General features: G+C 45.7%; 1 protein-coding gene across 1 annotated transcript in view; it reads right to left on the minus strand.

Annotated features, from left to right (window-relative positions):
- Nucleotides 1-13,681: 13,681 nt before the first annotated feature.
- AASDHPPT (aminoadipate-semialdehyde dehydrogenase-phosphopantetheinyl transferase) overlaps nt 13,682-19,593 on the minus strand; it is a 33,489-nt gene continuing 27,577 nt past the window's right edge. Inside the window, exons 5-6 of the mRNA XM_075266147.1 lie at nt 18,414-18,491; nt 13,682-14,065 (exon numbers count right to left, since the gene is read on the minus strand). Coding sequence (XP_075122248.1) covers nt 13,910-14,065; nt 18,414-18,491 — 234 coding nt within the window. The 3' untranslated portion in view covers nt 13,682-13,909. The remainder of the gene's footprint in view (nt 14,066-18,413; nt 18,492-19,593) is intronic.

Raw genomic sequence — 19,593 nt, forward strand, 5'->3', positions numbered from 1 at the left:
TTATAAATGAAAGCCCTGGTAAATTTTTTTCAAAATTCTAATTAAAAAGTTGCGCATAGAGAATTCTGTGCTGTACAAACCGAATTATATACAAATAGAAGCCAAAATTCATGCACATTCCAAAATAAGAATATATTAGAATACACAAGAAAATTAAAGGGAAAGTCCATGGCACCCCATCCCTGGGGTCATCTCAAGTCACAGAACAAGAGACTAGGAAATCCTTCCCCTCTCCCTGCATACTGTCATCTGCACAAGTTTCCCTGCACATTGGCTGAAGTGAGAGCTGTGAGTATATGCAGCTTCCACTTCAACAAGAGTTAACATGCAGGGCTTTTTTAGGGCTACAGGTATGATCTTGGATGAAAAATAGCACCGAAGACTCCAGAGCTAGAGCCAGTTTAGTACCTGCTACCTCTGCAGGTTCACTGATTCTTTCCTGTTAGCTGGTTAAAGGGATTTCTTCCTTGAAATTCAGTCCGAAAATTTTCCCTGTGTTCTCCCCTGGAAATGAGAAGACATCATGGTCACGGACGTTGTATCAGAATTTAGATCTACACTAACCAGGGAATAAATAGATTTAAGGGGGTTTTCCGGGCAGAATTTTTTTTTTTTTTTTATATATAAAGGTATGCTAGTGCTACTAATAGGTTAATAAGTACACCCATATACCTTTAGCAGTGTTTGGAGTGATTTCTGGATGTCTCTGGTTGCTGCTGTCTTCTCTGCATTTGTTTACTTGGTGTTAGCTTCCTGCTGTGCAGCCTCCTTTGCAGCTTCTACACTAGTTTCCTCTCACGCAGCCACCCCACCTCACTCCACACTCCTCCTCCCTGTCTCACTACCCTAGTGATCTCACCAATTACCAGTTCCTCTCACCCTCCCCTGTCTCTCTATAGCATAGCGATCCTGCCCATTATTAGCCCCTCCCACCCTCCCTTGTCTCCATAGCTAACCTATTCCACCTATTACTAGCCCCTCCTACCCTGTCTCCCTAGATAACCGACACAGGAAGGCTTGGTAAGTATAGATGGGGATAGGGGAGGGGGAAGAGTAATGGTTACATTCCGTTTTGAAAGCGGTGAAATGGAACATCAACGGATTATCAGAAAGTGTACCTGGAGCGGTCACATAACCGTGGGGGTCTGACACCAACCAATCAGTTGTAGTCCCATTCAAGTAAATATGCTAAGCTGTGATACAAAGAACAGCCACTATACACTACCAATATGTATATGGACACCTGTGGTAGAATAGAAAAACAACATTTATTCCTATCCAATAGTTCAGTGGTCCCCAACCTTTCTTCTACCAGGGACCAGTTTCAGCAAGACAATTTTTCTATGGCCCAGTGGGGGGTGGGAAGGAGTGTGGATGGGGGCGGGGAAGGGGTGTGGTTGGGGGCAGGGTTAAGCATGGGGGTGTAGAAGAGCACCTCCAGTATCGGCATTGCCAACGACCGGAAGTAGCGCATGCGTTCCACAGTGGAAGGCATAGAAGAGGGATGCATAGAGAACTGCGACTGTGGTATGATTAAGACATCAAATAATGTCAAGGGGATAGTATGGAGGCAGGCAGTGGTGAACCTAACCTTTCTGCTGCCTGAGGCGGACGACAGAAAGGCGCACCCCCCCCTCGGTATTCAGTCCAGCGGGAAGGGGGGGGGGGTTCGCTAGTGGTAACATTACAGTGAGTACAGTGCATAACATTTCGTTGTGACTTACCGGAGACATCCCTGACTAATCGCTTACATTTCCCGTGACCACTTTTTCCAGCACGTGATTTTTCTCTGTAAAGTTTGCAACACAGACATCTTTAACTCCTCACTTCTCCAGGCACCCAATCCATATTGTCCTCACCTACACAAAGCCCCTTAAAGAGGACCTTTCATGAGTTGGGGCACATGCGGTGAAGAGCTATTGGTGAAGAGCTATCAATGCCGGTACCATAGCTCTTCACTGTTAGAAGGGCGTTCCTGACAGTCAGTCATCAACGCTGTTCTACACAGCAGCGCCTATAGCGCTGTACTGTGAGAGCGTTGAGGAACGCCCCCTCCCCTCCTGATAGTGCTCGTCCATAGACGATTACTGGGGGAGGTGTTCCTCCTCGCTCTCACAGTACAACGTTATAAGCGCTACTGTGAAGAACGGCGTTCCTGACTGATTGTCAGGAACGCCCTTCTAACGGTGAAGAGCTACGGTCCCGGCACCGATAGCTGTTTACCGGGGGCACAGATCGTGAAAGCCGACAGTGTGAAGAATTCATATAATAGAATTAAATAGTGCCCCTTAATACCACCTTATATTAATAATGCCCCTAATAGCTCCTATATACATTAGGGGCATTATTAATACAGGGGGGGGGGGGGTAACGCCCCTAATAGCCCTCATATGTGGCTGTTTACGTGAAAAGGGCCCAGATCGTCGATTTAATTTGTCACTTTAATTCTAACGAAATCTGCACCAAAAGTGTACAAATTCTTAAAAGTCTCAACAAATTTGTAAACTTGACATATTTTTAAATAAAATTTTTGCATAAAACAAAATTGTGATTTTTTTTACCCAAATGTTTTGGACTATTTTCTCTATAATTAGTATCGACGATCTGGGCCCTTTTCACGTAAACAGCCACATATAAATAACTCCTGTTAATAGAGTGCCCCCTCCTAACGACCCCTTAAATACCCACAACTCGCCTAAAAAAAAGTTATACTCACCTACCTAGGAATGCTTGATGCAGCCGGTGTCTCCTCTTCATTAGCCGGGACACAGCGCGCAGGACGTCTGCTGCGTATCAGCATAGGAGGCGCGTGACGTCATCACATCGCCCCTCCCATACAGAGAAGCAGACGTGTTTTCTGTCTTCTCTGGGTCTAACAGCCGCACAATTAGTATTAAATAGATCAGTGTCTTGCAGATGCCGATCTATTTACAGCGCAGCCTGGGGCATCACTATCAGGAGGGGTGGCATGTAGTAATGGTCTGGAGGAAATCACCAAACAACCAAGCTGCTGACTCCTCGCCGCTGGTACGCAGAGCAGTGCAACATGCCCCGCGGCCCGGCACTGGTCCGCGGACCGGCGGTTGGGAACCCCTGCAATAGTTGGTAGACCCCAGCAGATGCTTCCTTACGGATGGGATTGAGCGACACAATACTCCCGGATGCCTGGTGACACTCCTGGTGTATGTGAGCCATCGGTTGGGTGAGGTTTCTATAGTCAGCACTCGTCAGTCTCTATCTCCCAGTTTCAGGGGTTTGCCGACTCGGGGCACATTCCGACAATCACCATTCACCTTCCACTTCCTAATCACATAGGCCACTGACGATTTTGGGTAATTCAGTTTGCTTGCTATGTCCCTTAATTATGGACCATTTCTGTGGTACCCCACAATTACCCCTTTCTCGAAATCGGACAACTTTACACTTTGTGGCATCTTGCATACAACTAATGCCAATGCTGTGTCCTATTTAACGGCAGAAGGCGAGACGTACATCACGACTGCAGATATCTTAATTTGTATGGGGGTCCAAATACTTATTGGTAGACAGTGTATATTTGCACAGCACACAAATGCAGCAGCCTCTTCACAAGGATGATCAATGGGATCCCGGGTGTCAGATCCCTACTGATCTTCCATTAATAATCTATCCTAAAGGTTGGTCACCAAGCGTTAAATCTGGGAAATCCCTTTAAGCCATTGACAAAGGAAGGAAATGGAAGATAATACTTTCCTTCCAATTCTGATTTGATTTCTTTCTGTACACAGCCTAACACAGTGTGACGCCTGCGCTGATATCTTGGGCATGTAAACACTAAGTAAAGACTTTCACATAGTGTTATCTGGTCAATTTCCTCCGAGCCTGATCTATCATACAGTATATACACTGTGCATGCCATTATTTCCAGGCCGGCACTAACCGAGAGGATGAAGACGTTATTTCCGTCCATGATACCCAGGATAATGCTATATTTGGCTCAGTGACTCACACAGAGAAGAAGCGAGGGATATTCTGAGCATGATAGGGATGCGGAGCTGCCACATCTGATTCTCAGATTGCTTCTCGTGGATCTTTTCATCAGTGGAAATAAAACGCTTTTTCTGAAAGACATATTTCACGTCTCCACAGTCACTCCTGGGGCATCATTTAGTGTGAAGAAAGGATGAAGCCGGCTTCTTCACAGAACTTAGAATAAAATCCTTTAAGCGCTATGAGGAGATTACATGATTAATCGTGCTTCCCCGAGAAATCTCTGCCATGTTTGTGGCGGAATTAATTGAATTTAGACATTTGGGTTGAGTGGAATTTATTTTAAGTTTTATTGGCAACTGGAGAAATCTTAATTAGACAAAATAAATAGACAGAGATCGATTAGTGAAGGACATACTGCCGCCATGATGGACATCCATTACTAGAAGATATACTGGCGCCATGATGGACATCCATTACTGGAAGACATACTGCCGCTGTGATGGACATCCATTGGTAAAGGACATACTGCCACCATGATGGACATGTATTAGTGAAGGACATACCACCACAATGATGGACATCCGTGAGTGAAGGACATACCGCCGCCATGATGGACATCCATTACTGGAAAACATACTGCCGCTGTGATGGACATCCATTAGTGAAGGACATACTGCCACCATGATGGACATCTATTAGTGAAGGACATACTGCCGCCATGATGGACATCCATTACTAGAAGATATACTGGCGCCATGACGGACATCCATTACTGGAAAACATACTGCCGCCATGATGGACATCCATTACTGGAAGATATACTGGCGCCATGACGGACATCCATTACTGGAAAACATACTGCCGCCATGATGGACATCCATTACTGGAAGATATACTGGCGCCATGATGGACATTCATTACTAGAAGATATACTGCCACCATGATGGACATCCATTACTAGAAGATATACTGCCGCCATGATGGACATCCATTACTGGAAGACATACTGCCGCTGTGATGGACATCCATTAGTAAAGGACATACTGCCACCATGATGGACATGTATTAGTGAAGGACATACCACCACAATGATGGACATCCGTGAGTGAAGGACATACTGCCGCCATGATGGACATCCATTACTGGAAAACATACTGCCGCTGTGATGGACATCCATTAGTGAAGGACATACTGCCACCATGATGGACATCTATTAGTGAAGGACATACTGCCGCCATGATGGACATCCATTACTAGAAGATATACTGGTGCCATGACGGACATCCATTACTGGAAAACATACTGCCGCCATGATGGACATCCATTACTGGAAGATATACTGGCGCCATGACGGACATCCATTACTGGAAAACATACTGCCGCCATGATGGACATCCATTACTGGAAGATATACTGGCGCCATGATGGACATTCATTACTAGAAGATATACTGCCACCATGATGGACATCCATTACTAGAAGATATACTGCCGCCATGATGGACATCCATTACTGGAAAACATACTGCCGCCATGATGGACATCTATTAGTGAAGGACATACCACCGCCATGATGGTCATCCATTAGTGAATGACATACCACCGCCATGACGGACATCCATTACTGGAAAACATACTGCCGCCATGATGGACATCCATTAGTGAAGGACATACCGCCACCATGATAGACATCCATTACTTTTATGGACATCTCGGACATCTCTCAGTGGAAGACATAATGGTTTCATGATGGAAATGTAGTAGTGAAGGACATACTGCTGCTATGATGGACATCCACTAGTAAGGACATACTGCCACCATGATGGAAATCTACTCCTGAAGGACACACTGCTGTCATGATGGACATACATTACTGAAGGACATACTGTTGCCATGATGGACATACATTACTGAAGGACATACTGCCGCTATGATGGACATCCATTAGTAAAGGGGATACTGCCACCATGATGGACATGTATTAGTCAAGGACATACTACTGCTATGATGGACATCCACTAGTAAGGACATACTGCTGTCATGATGGAAATCCACTAGTGAAGGACATACTGCTGCCATGATGGACATCTATTAGTGAAGGGCATACTGCCGCCATGATTGACATCCACTCAACTCCTGAGGGGACATCATATTTAAACACCCAACATCCGCCCTACTATTATGGAAGATGTCTGGAAGGAGTTAATGAATGCTTATTTTAGTACACACCCATATTTATCACCACCAGCTCTTATTTATATGCCATGCCACTGAAATTTGGTCTTATTTATTCACATATCAGCAAACGTGATTGGATAGAATACATACAGTGACACATTCTTTACCCAGGATGGCATGGATGCAAAATAACTCAAAGAATTAATGCAAAAAAGTGCACAGTTGATTGAGAAAACTTCCGGTTTTGTTTATTTTATTAATTGTCCAGCCCTACAGGTGAAAATGATTTTTTCCTTTAACACTGTTATGGTTGAGATGAAAGAGAAAATTTCAGCAAAAGCAGAAACTGGCTGATAACAGCGAGCGAGACAGAGAGAAACTCCCAAACAACCATCAGCGCCAGCCGCAAGGCCAGATGGCCTTTACTGAATTTGGGCGTCTGAATTATCAGCACCAGAAACACTCCACTTACTGAAAACAAACCAGAACCCACAATTACTAATGAGCTGATCTGAAAAAGAATAATTGTACAGGCACAGGGCCAAAACCAGGAGAAGTCATCAGAGGCAGAATCGGGAGGCGAAACCAATATCCAATAGAGTCAAGGGTCTAATCCAAAAGGGTTTTTTTATATGACTCCTCAGCTGGAAATTGGAAAAGCCTGGGGAAGTTCTGGAACTGCAGAAGTTTCCTAGGATGACATGGTAACATTACAGTTATAGCAGCTGGACTAAGAAGCCGAACATACATCTCCCCTGAACTCCTCAATTTTTAGACAACCCCTTTATTGATCGTTCATCACCATACCAAACCAAAAACAAAGTCCACCCTTTTGATGGAGTTAACATAATGCCAAAGAGGAAGAACATCAGCAATGATGTTAGAAAAGCGTTTGTTCCTATCCATCAATCGGGGAAGGGTTATAAGGCAAACTTCCCACGAGTGAATGTCCTTGTAAATTCACCCCAAGGTCAGACAGTGCAATGCTCAGGGAAATTGTAAAAATCCAAGAGCCACGTCTAAGACACTACGGGATTTAGTTACCATACTACGACCTGCACAAAAAGAAAAAGACTGAATAAGTATGGCTTCTTTGGAAGGGTTGCCAGCATGGAACTCATCACGGACAGTATCCTTCTGTCACCCACCAGCTGTACTGTGTCCACGGGGCCACCCAGGACAGACCTGGCCCTTCCAATCAGCTTGTCTAGTCTATTCTTATCCCTGGTTGATATGCTACTACTCCAGCAGGCCACTCCGAAGAAGAGGGCTGATGCCACTTGAAAAAGACCCTAAGAAGTGCCCTCTGGGCTCCAAAGGCCCTCAGTCTCCTGAGCAGGTAGAGCCTACTGGCCTTTCTGTGCAGCGCCTCCAGGTGATCGGCTCAGATAGCTTGTTATTGAGGAGTACAATCAGGTACTTATAGCTGTTGACTATCTCAATGCCTGTCCCCTGAATGTCTACTGGTTTTGGAGGATAACTGTGCTTGCGAAAATCCACCAAACCCACAAGACTTCTGGAACAATGTCCATGGACAGACAAAACCATACTGGAGATATCTGGCCATAATACAAAGCATAGTGATGGAGGAGGATGGGGTGTGATTTAGGCGTATTTTGCAGTTGCAGGTCCTGGGCACTTTGTAGTCTTTGCATTGACCATACATTCCTCTGGACACCAAAGTATTCTTGAGTCAACTGTATGGCCATCTACCCAATAACTAAAGTGTCACCAAAACTGCATCATGCAACAGGACAATAATCCCAAACACAACAGAAAATCTACAACAGAATACAAAAGAATCAAGGTGTTACAATGGGCCAGACAACAAGTCCAGACCTTGAACCAATTGACCTTGACCCAAAGTCCAGACCTCAACCCAATTGAAATGCTGTAGCGGGAGAGCTGTGCAGAAACGAATGCCCAAAACCTTGATGAACTGAAGAAACATTGTAAGGAAGAGTGGACTATATTCCTTCAGAATGAGGTGAAAGTCTGATAAAGTCCTAGAGAAACCAACTATCTCAAGTGTTTGCTGTTACAGTTGGTTCCACAAGCTAGTGATTTATAGGGCATACTTAGATTTTCGCACATGGCTTTTCCATTTTGGCTTCATTTTTGTTAGATGAAACGGTGGAATCGGTCACATGTCGTTCTCTACCTGAGGTTGTGGCTACCTAATTTTACGACCATGAAACAGATATGTCCTGATATGTAACATCATAGAATTCAGTTGGATGTGTTTTGTTTTTGTCATGACTGTATATGACAAAAGATATGCTCAACATTACATACAGTACATATCTATACGCTATTGGACATCGACTCCATACATGTAAAGATAGAGGAAATGGACCGGCCTCCAAGGGGGTAGGCATAAACCAGCGCTCACCCAATCAGATAGGTAAAAAGGCAATTTTATTGAGCACGACGCGTTACAGGCTTCACAGCCCTTTCTCAAGTGCAAGACAATCAATATTTTCTAAACTACTATAACTTGATTTCACCACATTTCTTGCACCTGTAGAAGACCTTTGAAGATTTGATGAAGTTTTCACTGGAAAAATCTCCCGTTGATCTTAGCGTTGAAATCAGATATCAGCCTCCCGCACTGTTGACATGATAGATCTGCCTGACACCAGGAACGGCTCGGTGCCGTGTTCTTATCTCTTGTTGTTCAGTTTTCTACACCAGGAATGGCTCGGTGCCGTGTTCTTATCTCTTGTTTTCCATACATGTAAAAGGACCTTAAGGTTTCATTTTCCCTGTATCCACTGCAAAATTTTTGGATACTCCAAGAGTGTGATGTTGAGCTTATGGTCATCGTCACCTTCATTGTTAAATCTGATGTCCGAACTTCCAGACTCTTTCACCTACCACCCACTTCCTCTCCATCCATTAATTTCCCCGTCTTTCCATTTCTCCTTATCACAACATGAATGTTACAGACATAGCACATTTTAACTTGACATTTAACATGGTTGTCCAGTCCAGAGGACACTTTTTGTACCCTCAATTTCAATTTTGAAACAAAGCAGTGGAGAAAAGCCCTCCATGCAGGACTGGATTTCTCCTCCAATTTTTGGCAGTCTCTGTGACGATGTCTCCAACCACTCTGACACAGATGTGAGCCCGCCCTTACTTATACAGTGCCATCTCGTTCCGAAGCACTTTACAGATATCGTCACTACTGTAGGGCTCACAATTTAAATGCCCTATCAGTATGTATTTGAAGCTTTCGAGAAAACCAACCGAAACACGGGGAGAACATACAAACTACTCCTTGCAGGTGTCCTTGGCTGGATTCGCTACTCTAATAAGCACATCCTCAGATGAGCGAACAGTGAAATATTCGATATTCATTTTGAGTAGAGCCTCTATATTCGACTACTCGATCAAATATTGAATCCCATTATAGTCTATGGGAAAAAAATGCTTGTTTCAGGGGAAACCACTATTCGACTAAAGGAGAGTCACCAAGTCCACAAGTAGCAGGAGGAGCGCTGTGCAGTTAAAGTGCATAGACCCCATTATAGTCTATGGGGTCCGTGCGCTTTAACCGCACAGCGCTTGCAATTGCGCTGATAAAAAGTAAGATCCTTCGTAATAGCAAACTGCCAACTCTCCCAGCTTGATGTTACGAGGGAGCTGACTTTTTCTCATAGGAATGAATTGACCAGCGTAGATTGGCCAGTGTACAGCATTCGGCCAATCAACGCTGGTTCTGCAGCAGGCTCGTCTGTGAGGAGGCGGAGTCTAAGATTGGACCACAATGGAGACTGCTGTGGTTTGATCTTACACTCCGCCTCCTCACAGACGAGTCTCCGGCGGAACCAGCGTTGATTGGCCGAATGCTGTACACTGGCCAATACATTCCTATGAGAAAAAGTCTGCTCCCTTGTAACAGCAACCTGCCATCTCTCTGCTGACTAGCAAGGAGGAGCCTGCTGCAGAACCAGCACTGATTTGCCGAATGCTATACACTGTTTAGCATTCGGCCAATCAACGCTGGTTCTGAATCGAATATTTACTGCGAATAGTTAGTAGCATTCGATCGAGTACGAGTATTTTGAATACCGTAGTACTCAATCGAATACCTACTCGCTCATCCCTAATGCTGTCCTGTACATATACAATGAGCTTCTCATTTACTGTATGTCATGACATAGGCACACTTTTTTTTTTTTTTTTTTTTTGTAGGATATATGTCCATGCGCATAAGGCCGCCCAGTGGTTCTGATGTGAAGGACTTTGCTCGCATGTCATAATAAAGTATTGAAATAGTATTGTGAATCCTCAACATAATATGAGTCAGGTCAGAGTTCTATACTGCGGTGGTATCTTCCGCCCTGTCGTCGCCTTCCATCTCCATGCCTTCGCCCCCTCCCCTTTTAAACAAGGGAAACTTAATGAGGCATTATATCCGTATATCAAGGTCTGGGAATGAAATGCAAAGAGAAAAATAACCATAATTGTTGAGGAAATCAGCTTTTTTATTTATTCAGCTTTTACAAAGCAGAAAACCCACAGAATCAAACCTGTATTTGCCTATCAATATTGTCTTTATTTACCGGGCTTCAATTGGGATGCGGCGATGAATGGCCCGCCATTCCCGTGTATAGAAACATTTGCCTACGCTCATAATGCCAATGTAAATTAATAGCATCGCCTTCATTAGAGGGGAAATAACAGGTGAATTCAGCGGAACGGAATGCGGTGATTATATATTTATGGATTTCTTACTCATGAAGGGTTTTAGTAAATAGGCTGCTTTATGGCAATCCCTGGGCATTGTCCTTCCGGAGATTATTTCGAACGTTTCTATAGACTTTCGGATGCCAGGTTTCCATGGCTGCTAATGCTCTTCTAATTGTTCTATCGCTGTCTGTCTGATAAATACATTATACAGTCTATACATCTGCCGCATAGGTGACGTGTATAGCTTACAGAACACAATGAAAGCAACTGACTATTCTATAGGAAGAGGGATTTTATTAAAGAGGTCTATGGCTGGAGAAAGCGCGTCCTTCTCTTCCCTTCAGGGTATGTCCAATCGGCTGTAGATTTTCGGTGCGCACAAAAAATCCAATAGTGGTGAGGTAGATCCCATTTACTGTCCGAAATCTCATCCACGTACTGACGTGACGATAGTCCAACAGTGAAAAGCTAGTCATTCTGTGCTACCCGTGGACCTTCTATGTTTTGTGGTGCGGACTCCTCTAGATAGAATGCAAGATACAAAGGAGAACCACGAAAGTGATAGGGGTGATGGAGGACCCCAAGAAGTCTGAGAAGAAGCGCCTAAGAGGGGGCACATCCTTAACTTAGAGATCTACAGTGCTGTGTGAAAGTTTTAGACGGGTGTGGAAACCGCTGGGACGCCATAACGCTTTAAGGCTAGATTCACATCTGTGTTCAGGTTTCCGTTCCGGGATCCAAAAGGAGACCCCCCTCCCGAACAGAAACCTAATCTATATAAAAAAGCGGTCACCTTAGGAAACCTGCGGACCCCATAGACTATAATGGGGTCCGTGTGCTTTCCGCACGAAAAATGCAGAGAGGAACGGAACCCCGAACACATATAAATTAATAGTTGGTTTATGTCAATTAAATGAGGTGAATGAAGAAAAGAGCGATGTAAATCCCATTAATATTTGGTGTGACCTTTGCCTTCCATCAGTTCTTCTCAGTACTTGCAGACAGTTTTTGGCAGATCTCTGCCGGGAGGTTGTTCCCGGAATCGTGGAGAACTAAGCACAGATCTTGGGTGGATGTAGGCTTGTCCAATCCTTCTGTCTCTTCATGTCATCCCAGACAGACTGGATGATGGTGAGATCAGGGCTCTGCGGGGGCCGGATCATCACTTCCAGGACTCCTCCCCCAAAGGGCAAAACTGACATCAAATATTGATGAGATTTACATTGATAAAAATAGCCCATGAACCTTTCTATTTCTGAAAGCAATCTTACTCTGCAACACCACACCTGCCTAAAACTATTTCATGGTACGGAATATAAAAAATACGGGGAAAAATGCTTTCAAGTAAAATCCACTCAGTAGGCACTCTTTCTGCCTAGAGGAAAAAAAGGTTCAGTCTCAAGAGCTGACAAGGCTTCTTAACCATCAGAAGTGAATTTACGGAATCCCTTTCCTAAGGAGCTGGATCTCTGCTGTAATAGCAATAAATGTAAAAGATGCCACAACAGGAACGGCTGACAGCTACAAAGACAACTCAGATGTCATTTTCCCAGGGCTGTGGAGTGAGTAGGACAAAGTACTGACTCCAACTCCTCTATTTTCCTACTGCCTGACTCCATCTTCTTCGTAAATGACTGACGCTCATGGTCTGGTCCCCGACTCAACTACCCTGCCTCCTACAATGAAATAACATTGATGCTTATGTAACGGCACAGAACTTTTGCTATGCTGAGATTCCCTTCGGCCATGTCCTTTCCCATCTCTGAGGGCGGGTTTAAACCTGCGCCCGGTCTCACTTTGTGGGTTTATGTCTTCTGCCTGAGAAACGGGACAGGAGATGGAAACCTGGCAGTCAGTGTCCGCCCGTGAGTGTCTTCTGCCTCTCTGCGGCGAAAGTTGTTTTTTTTTTTTTTTTAACTGGACACAAAGTCCTGCATGTCCGACTTTGTGTCCGGATAAAAAAAAAAACAGTTTCAGGCAGGTTCACATCAGCGACCGGTCTCTGATTTGTGGGGTTCCGTTTTCTGCCCGACAAACTGGACAAGAGACGGCAGTCAGTGTACAACCGTAAGCGTCTTCTGGTCTATGCATTATTTTTAAGCAGTCCTAGATGTCCGACTGTGTCCAGTTAAAAAAACGGTTTTGTCGCAGCGAGGCAGAAGACGCTCACGGGCGGACACTTTGCAAACCCATTCAAATAAATGGGTTTGAAAACTGACTGTCCGTTTCCATCTTCTGTCGAGTTTCTCGGGAAGAAGACGGAAACCTGCAAAGTGGAGACTGGGCGCAGATGTGACCCGCCCTAACGCTAGGTTCACACCTGCGTTCGGCACTCCGTTCTGTGGTTTCCGCCTTCTGCATGCAAGAAGACGGAAACCATAGACCGGATCCAGCCATGAGCGGCGGCGAGCGTTTTATGCTCTCCGCCGCAAAACCGTTTTTTTTAAATCCGACTGCATGTCCGACTCTGTGTCCGGATTTTAAAAAACTGGTTTCGCGGCGGAAAGCATAAAACGCTCACCGCCACTCACGTCCGGACAGCTTTCTCACCCATTCAAATGAATGGGTGAGAGAGTCCTGCAGGTTTCTGTCTCCTGCCCCTGTTTTGTGCAGGAAACGGAAACCTGCAGAACGGAGACCGGGTGCAGATGTGAGCGAGCCCTTAGCTGTATTTGATGGCCATAGTACTAACTATGCAGCTATGGAGTAAAAGTGTTGCATTGTTGCCATAAACAATCATCAAGTTCTGCAAAAAATTTTATTTACACAAAAAAACTGCAAATTATCAGCTTATACAATTCTTATTTCACTGCAATATACCCTATTACGTTCCTATATAACACTGCGAATAAGCGATTTGGTGCAGAGATCATGTGCGCCATGCAGAATTCATTTCATCCTGGCGATGCCACAAGGTCACAATATTCCTTGCTCTTCGTTTCTAGGAAGAAATCCTTGGATTCAGACAGCCCGCAGCAGGTCTCATGCTAGGCAGTCCCTGAGCAGATGTGAGATTTTCTTGCAAAGTCTGGATAATCCTAAGGCTTGGGATGTCTAAAGCTTCAGGTGACAGATTCACCCCTCGCTGTGGAACTCTGCCGCAATGGTAATTCTTGTTTGGAGTGAAAGTTATCCCAATAATCTGGATCCTCGGGTGTAATTGGGACAGCAGATGCCACGAGATCCTCATAGGTGAGAATTGTGAACGCAGTTTCACTCTGGAGATAGAACAGACAAAATCAGCAAAACATGCAAAATGTATTTTCATGCCTGTATGCGTGTGCGGGGCAGAGAGGGCTGAGCAGAGTCGCGGGGGATTTACTGGATCGCCTGAAGAACACAGAAGGAAATCCGACAACACCTCTGAAGGGATTAGACTTCTATAAAGTTACCAAAGTGTTTCAAAGTCATTGCAAGGAAAGGACAGAACAGACTGAAAAGATCAGCAGAAAATAAAACTGCGCTGAGTGGTCTTCCATCTTTATAGCGAGAAAACGGTTATCTATCTTATTGGGAAAGACTGAGACTACAAAGAACGCAGTTAAAGGGTCCAAACTATATAGAAAATGTGCTGTTATAGGGGGGAGGTCCAGACTACACAGGCAGACTACTGTTATAGAGGGAGGTCCAGACTACACAGGCAGACTACTGTTATAGAGGGAGGTCCAGACTACACAGGCAGACTACTGTTATAGGAGAGGTCCAGACTACACAGGCAGACTACTGTTATAGGGGGAGGTCCAGACTACACAGGCAGACTACTGTTATAGGGGGAGGTCCAGACTACACAGGCAGACTACTGTTATAGGGGGAGGTCCAGACTACACAGGCAGACTACTGTTATAGGGGGAGGTCCAGACTACACAGGCAGTCTACTGTTATAGGGGGAGGTCCAGACTACACAGGCAGACTACTGTTATAGGGGGAGGTCCAGACTACACAGGCAGACTACTGTTATAGGGGGAGGTCCAGACTACACAGGCAGTCTACTGTTATAGGGGGAGGTCCAGACTACACAGGCAGACTACTGTTATAGGGGGAGGTCCAGACTACACAGGCAGACTACTGTTATAGGAGAGGTCCAGACTACACAGGCAGACTACTGTTATAGGGGGGAGGTCCAGACTACACAGGCAGACTACTGTTATAGGGGGAGGTCCAGACTACACAGGCAGACTACTGTTATAGGGGGAGGTCCAGACTACACAGGCAGACTACTGTTATAGGGTGAGGTACAGACTACACAGGCAGACTACTGTTATAGGGTGAGGTACAGACTACACAGGCAGACTACTGTTATAGGAGAGGTCCAGACTACACAGGCAGACTACTGTTATAGAGGGAGGTCCAGACTACACAGGCAGACTACTGTTATAGGGGGAGGTCCAGACTACACAGGCAGACTACTGTTATAGGGGGAGGTCCAGACTACACAGGCAGACTACTGTTATAGAGGGAGGTCCAGACTACACAGGCAGACTACTGTTATAGGGGGAGGTCCAGACTACACAGGCAGACTACTGTTATAGGGGGGAGGTCCAGACTACACAGGCAGACTACTGTTATAGGGGGGAGGTCCAGACTACACAGGCAGACTACTGTTATAGGGGGGAGGTCCAGACTACACAGGCAGACTACTGTTATAGGGGGAGGTCCAGACTACACAGGCAGACTACTGTTATAGGGGGAGGTCCAGACTACACAGGCAGACTACTGTTATAGGGGGGAGGTCCAGACTACACAGGCAGACTACTGTTATAGGGGGAGGTCCAGACTACACAGGCAGACTACTGTTATAGGGTGAGGTACAGACTACACAGGCAGACTACTGTTATAGGAGAGGTCCAGACTACACAGGCAGACTACTGTTATAGGGGGAGGTCCAGACTACACAGGCAGACTACTGTTATAGGGGGAGGTCCAGACTACACAGGCAGACTACTGTTATAGAGGGGAGGTCCAGACTACACAGGCAGACTGCTGTTATAGGAGAGGTCCAGACTACACAGGCAGACTACTGTTATAGGAGGAGGTCCAGACTACACAGACAGACTACTGTTATAGGGGGAGATCCAGACTACACAGGCAGACTACTGTTATAGAGGGGAGGTCCAGACTACACAGGCAGACTGCTGTTATAGGAGAGGTCCAGACTACACAGGCAGACTACTGTTATAGGAGGAGGTCCAGACTACACAGACAGACTACTGTTATAGGGGGAGGTCCAGACTACACAGGCAGACTACTGTTATAGGGGGAGATCCAGACTACACAGGCAGACTACTGTTATAGGGGGGAGGTCCAGACTACACAGGCAGACTGCTGTTATAGGGTGAGGTACAGACTACACAGGCAGACTGCTGTTATAGGGTGAGGTACAGACTACACAGGCAGACTACTGTTATAGGGGGAGGTCCAGACTACACAGGCAGACTGCTGTTATAGGGGGAGGTCCAGACTACACAGGCAGACTACTGTTATAGGGGGAGATCCAGACTACACAGGCAGACTACTGTTATAGGGGAGGTCCAGACTACACAGAAGGACTACTGTTAGAGGGGGAGGTCCAGACTACACAGGCAGACTACTGTTATAGGGGGAGGTCCAGACTACACAGGCAGACTACTGTTATAGGAGAGGTCCAGACTACACAGGCAGTCTACTGTTATAGGGGGAGGTCCAGACTACACAGGCAGACTACTGTTATAGGAGAGGTCCAGACTACACAGGCAGACTACTGTTATAGGGCGAGGTCCAGACTACACAGGCAGACTACTGTTATAAGGGGAGGTCCAGACTACACAGGCAGACTACTGTTATAGGAGAGGTCCAGACTACACAGGCAGACTACTGTTATAGGGGGAGGTCCAGACTACACAGGCAGACTACTGTTATAGGGGAGGTCCAGACTACACAAGAAGACTACTGTTATAGGGGGAGGTCCAGACTACACAGGCAGACTACTGTTATAGGGGGAGGTCCAGACTACACAGGCAGACTACTGTTATAGGGGGAGGTCCAGACTACACAGGCAGACTTCTGTTATAGGAGAGGTCCAGACTACACAGGCAGTCTACTGTTATAGGAGAGGTCCAGACTACACAGACAGACTACTGTTATAGGGGGGAGGTCCAGACTACACAGGCAGACTACTGTTATAGGGGGAGGTCCAGACTACACAGGCAGACTACTGTTATAGGGGAGGTCCAGACTACACAGGCAGACTACTGGTATAGGGGAGGTCCAGACTACACAGGCAGTCTACTGTTATAGGGGGAGGTCCAGACTACACAGGCAGACCACTGTTAATGGGGGAGGTCCAGACTACACAGGCAGACTACTGTTATAGGGGAGGTCCAGACTACACAGGCAGACTACTGTTATAGGGGGAGGTCCAGACTACACAGGCAGACTACTGTTATAGGGGGAGGTCCAGACTACACAGGCAGACTACTGTTATAGGGGGAGGTCCAGACTACACAGGCAGACTACTGTTATAGGGGAGGCCCAGACTACACAGGCAGACTACTGTTATAGGGGGAGGTCCAGACTACACAGGCAGACTACTGTTATTGGAGGAGGTCCAGACTACACAGGCAGACTACTGTTATAGGGGGAGGTCCGGACTACACAGGCAGACTACTGTTATAGGGAGAGGTCCAGACTACACAGGCAGACTACTGTTATAGGGGAGATCCAGACTACACAGGCAGACTACTGTTATAGCGGGAGGTCCAGACTACACAGGCAGTCTACTGTTATAGGGGGAGGTCCAGACTACACAGGCAGACTACTGTTATAGGGGGAGGTCCAGACTACACAGGCAGACTACTGTTATGGGGGGAGGTCCAAACTACACAGGCAGACTACTGTTATAGGGGGGAGGTCCAGACTACACAGGCAGACTACTGTTATAGGGGGGAGGTCCAAACTACACAGGCAGACTACTGTTATAGGGGGAGGTCCAGACTACACACAGCCCATCTGCTGTTATTGATAAATCCAGACTACGCAGCCAGTTTAATCTACTGTATATAGTCTTAAGGAAAAAAGGGAAAGAGGGACAAGACTGAATTCTTTATATTGATTAAAGATATAAATACGATTCAGGATGGAAATGTTTAAATCCAAAATTAAACACAAGAACAAGGGGGTACAATGTGAAATGAGTTGGGCGGAGATCAGAAGTATTGCCAAGAAATGTCTGTTACACACTTCCAGCAGATGTGGTAGGAGCATCTAACGTAAGTGAATGTAAACACGTCTGGGATAAACACATCTATGTTAAGACCAAAAGGAAATAATATAAGGGCAGACTAGATGGACCAGGAGGTCGTTGGTCTTTTCCTACCATCCATCTTCTATGTCACTACTATTATACTTGCAGTTTTCAATGTCTGTGGCCACAGTGGACAAAACACATGTTGTATTTCAATATATTTATAAATGATCAAGCAAATATTTGGCAGTAATGTATACAGAAATGTCATCCCCAGTATATGGAATGTCTGCACTGTATCTACTGATGTTATATATACTCTAAGAACAGGAAACATGTTACTGTACCTGAGATTTGGGGTGGTTATTTGTATCTGCGCTCCCTAGAGCCACCGCCACATGATGCTTTTCATCTAGGAGCATTTCCTGCAAAATATGAGCCAAACAAAACCAGAATACAAATATACAGGTTGTTATGTGAATGTCCAGCCCAAAACTATCATTTACAGCCCTGAATCTGTGGATATTCAAGAACATTAGCCTTCGCTTGAAGTCTGCGGCCGGCTTTACAAAGGTTATTTCCAGTAATTTTACCTTCCCAGAAGCAATGACAAAAATTTGTAAGGGATTCAAAGTGCAGGCGGTGTTATGGAATAGAGGAGTCCGTGGCTGCCGTACAGGCGCTCATCCCCAACACCCACTTAGGGTCAGTTGTTTCTCTTATGTTTAGCCAATTTACCTATTAGTATATTTTTAGCACGTGGGAGGAAACCGGAGTACCTGGAGGAACCCTACATAAACATGGAAGAATATACAACTCCTTGCAGATGTTGCCTTTGCTCAGATTCGAACCCAGGACCTGTTGCAAGGCAATAGTGCTAACCACTGAGCCACCGTCCCACCCAACACTGCATTATGCTGCCACCACCATGTCTAACTATTTAGTAAAGGATAGAGATGAGCGAACACTGTTCGGATCAGCCGTTCCGAACAGCACGCACCCATAGAAATGAATGGAAGCACCCGGCACGGCGACCGGCCGCCGGCAAAGTGTACGTGCCAGGTGCTTCCATTCATTTCTATGGGAGCGTGCTGTTCGGAACGGCTGATCCGAACAGTGTTCGCTCATCTCTAGTAAAGGACACTAAAGCCAGGCTGAATGTGGATGTGACTAGTGGTGGGCAGCGTTCCCCTTCAAATTAATTCGGCTTTCTCCAGCACTCCCATTGAAGTGAATGGCAGAGCGTCCACCATCAGTCATGTCCACATTCAATCTGGCTGCAGTCAAGCTGAAAGAGCAGTGGAAATAAAGGACCCCCCCATCATTGGGATTGTGGGGCTCTCAGTGGTCAGATCGCCACTGATCAGGTATTTATCCTCTATCGTTTGGATACATATCCTATCCCCTTTAAAGGGAGTCTGTCAATTACTCTCAAACCAATAATAATTCTGTGTAATACCGTATATACTCGAGTATAAGCCGACCCCTCTAATTTTTCCACAAAAAACTGGGAAAACGTATTGACTC

The sequence above is a fragment of the Leptodactylus fuscus genome, chromosome 2, assembly GCF_031893055.1.
Source record: "Leptodactylus fuscus isolate aLepFus1 chromosome 2, aLepFus1.hap2, whole genome shotgun sequence".
Classification (NCBI taxonomy): domain Eukaryota; kingdom Metazoa; phylum Chordata; class Amphibia; order Anura; family Leptodactylidae; genus Leptodactylus; species Leptodactylus fuscus.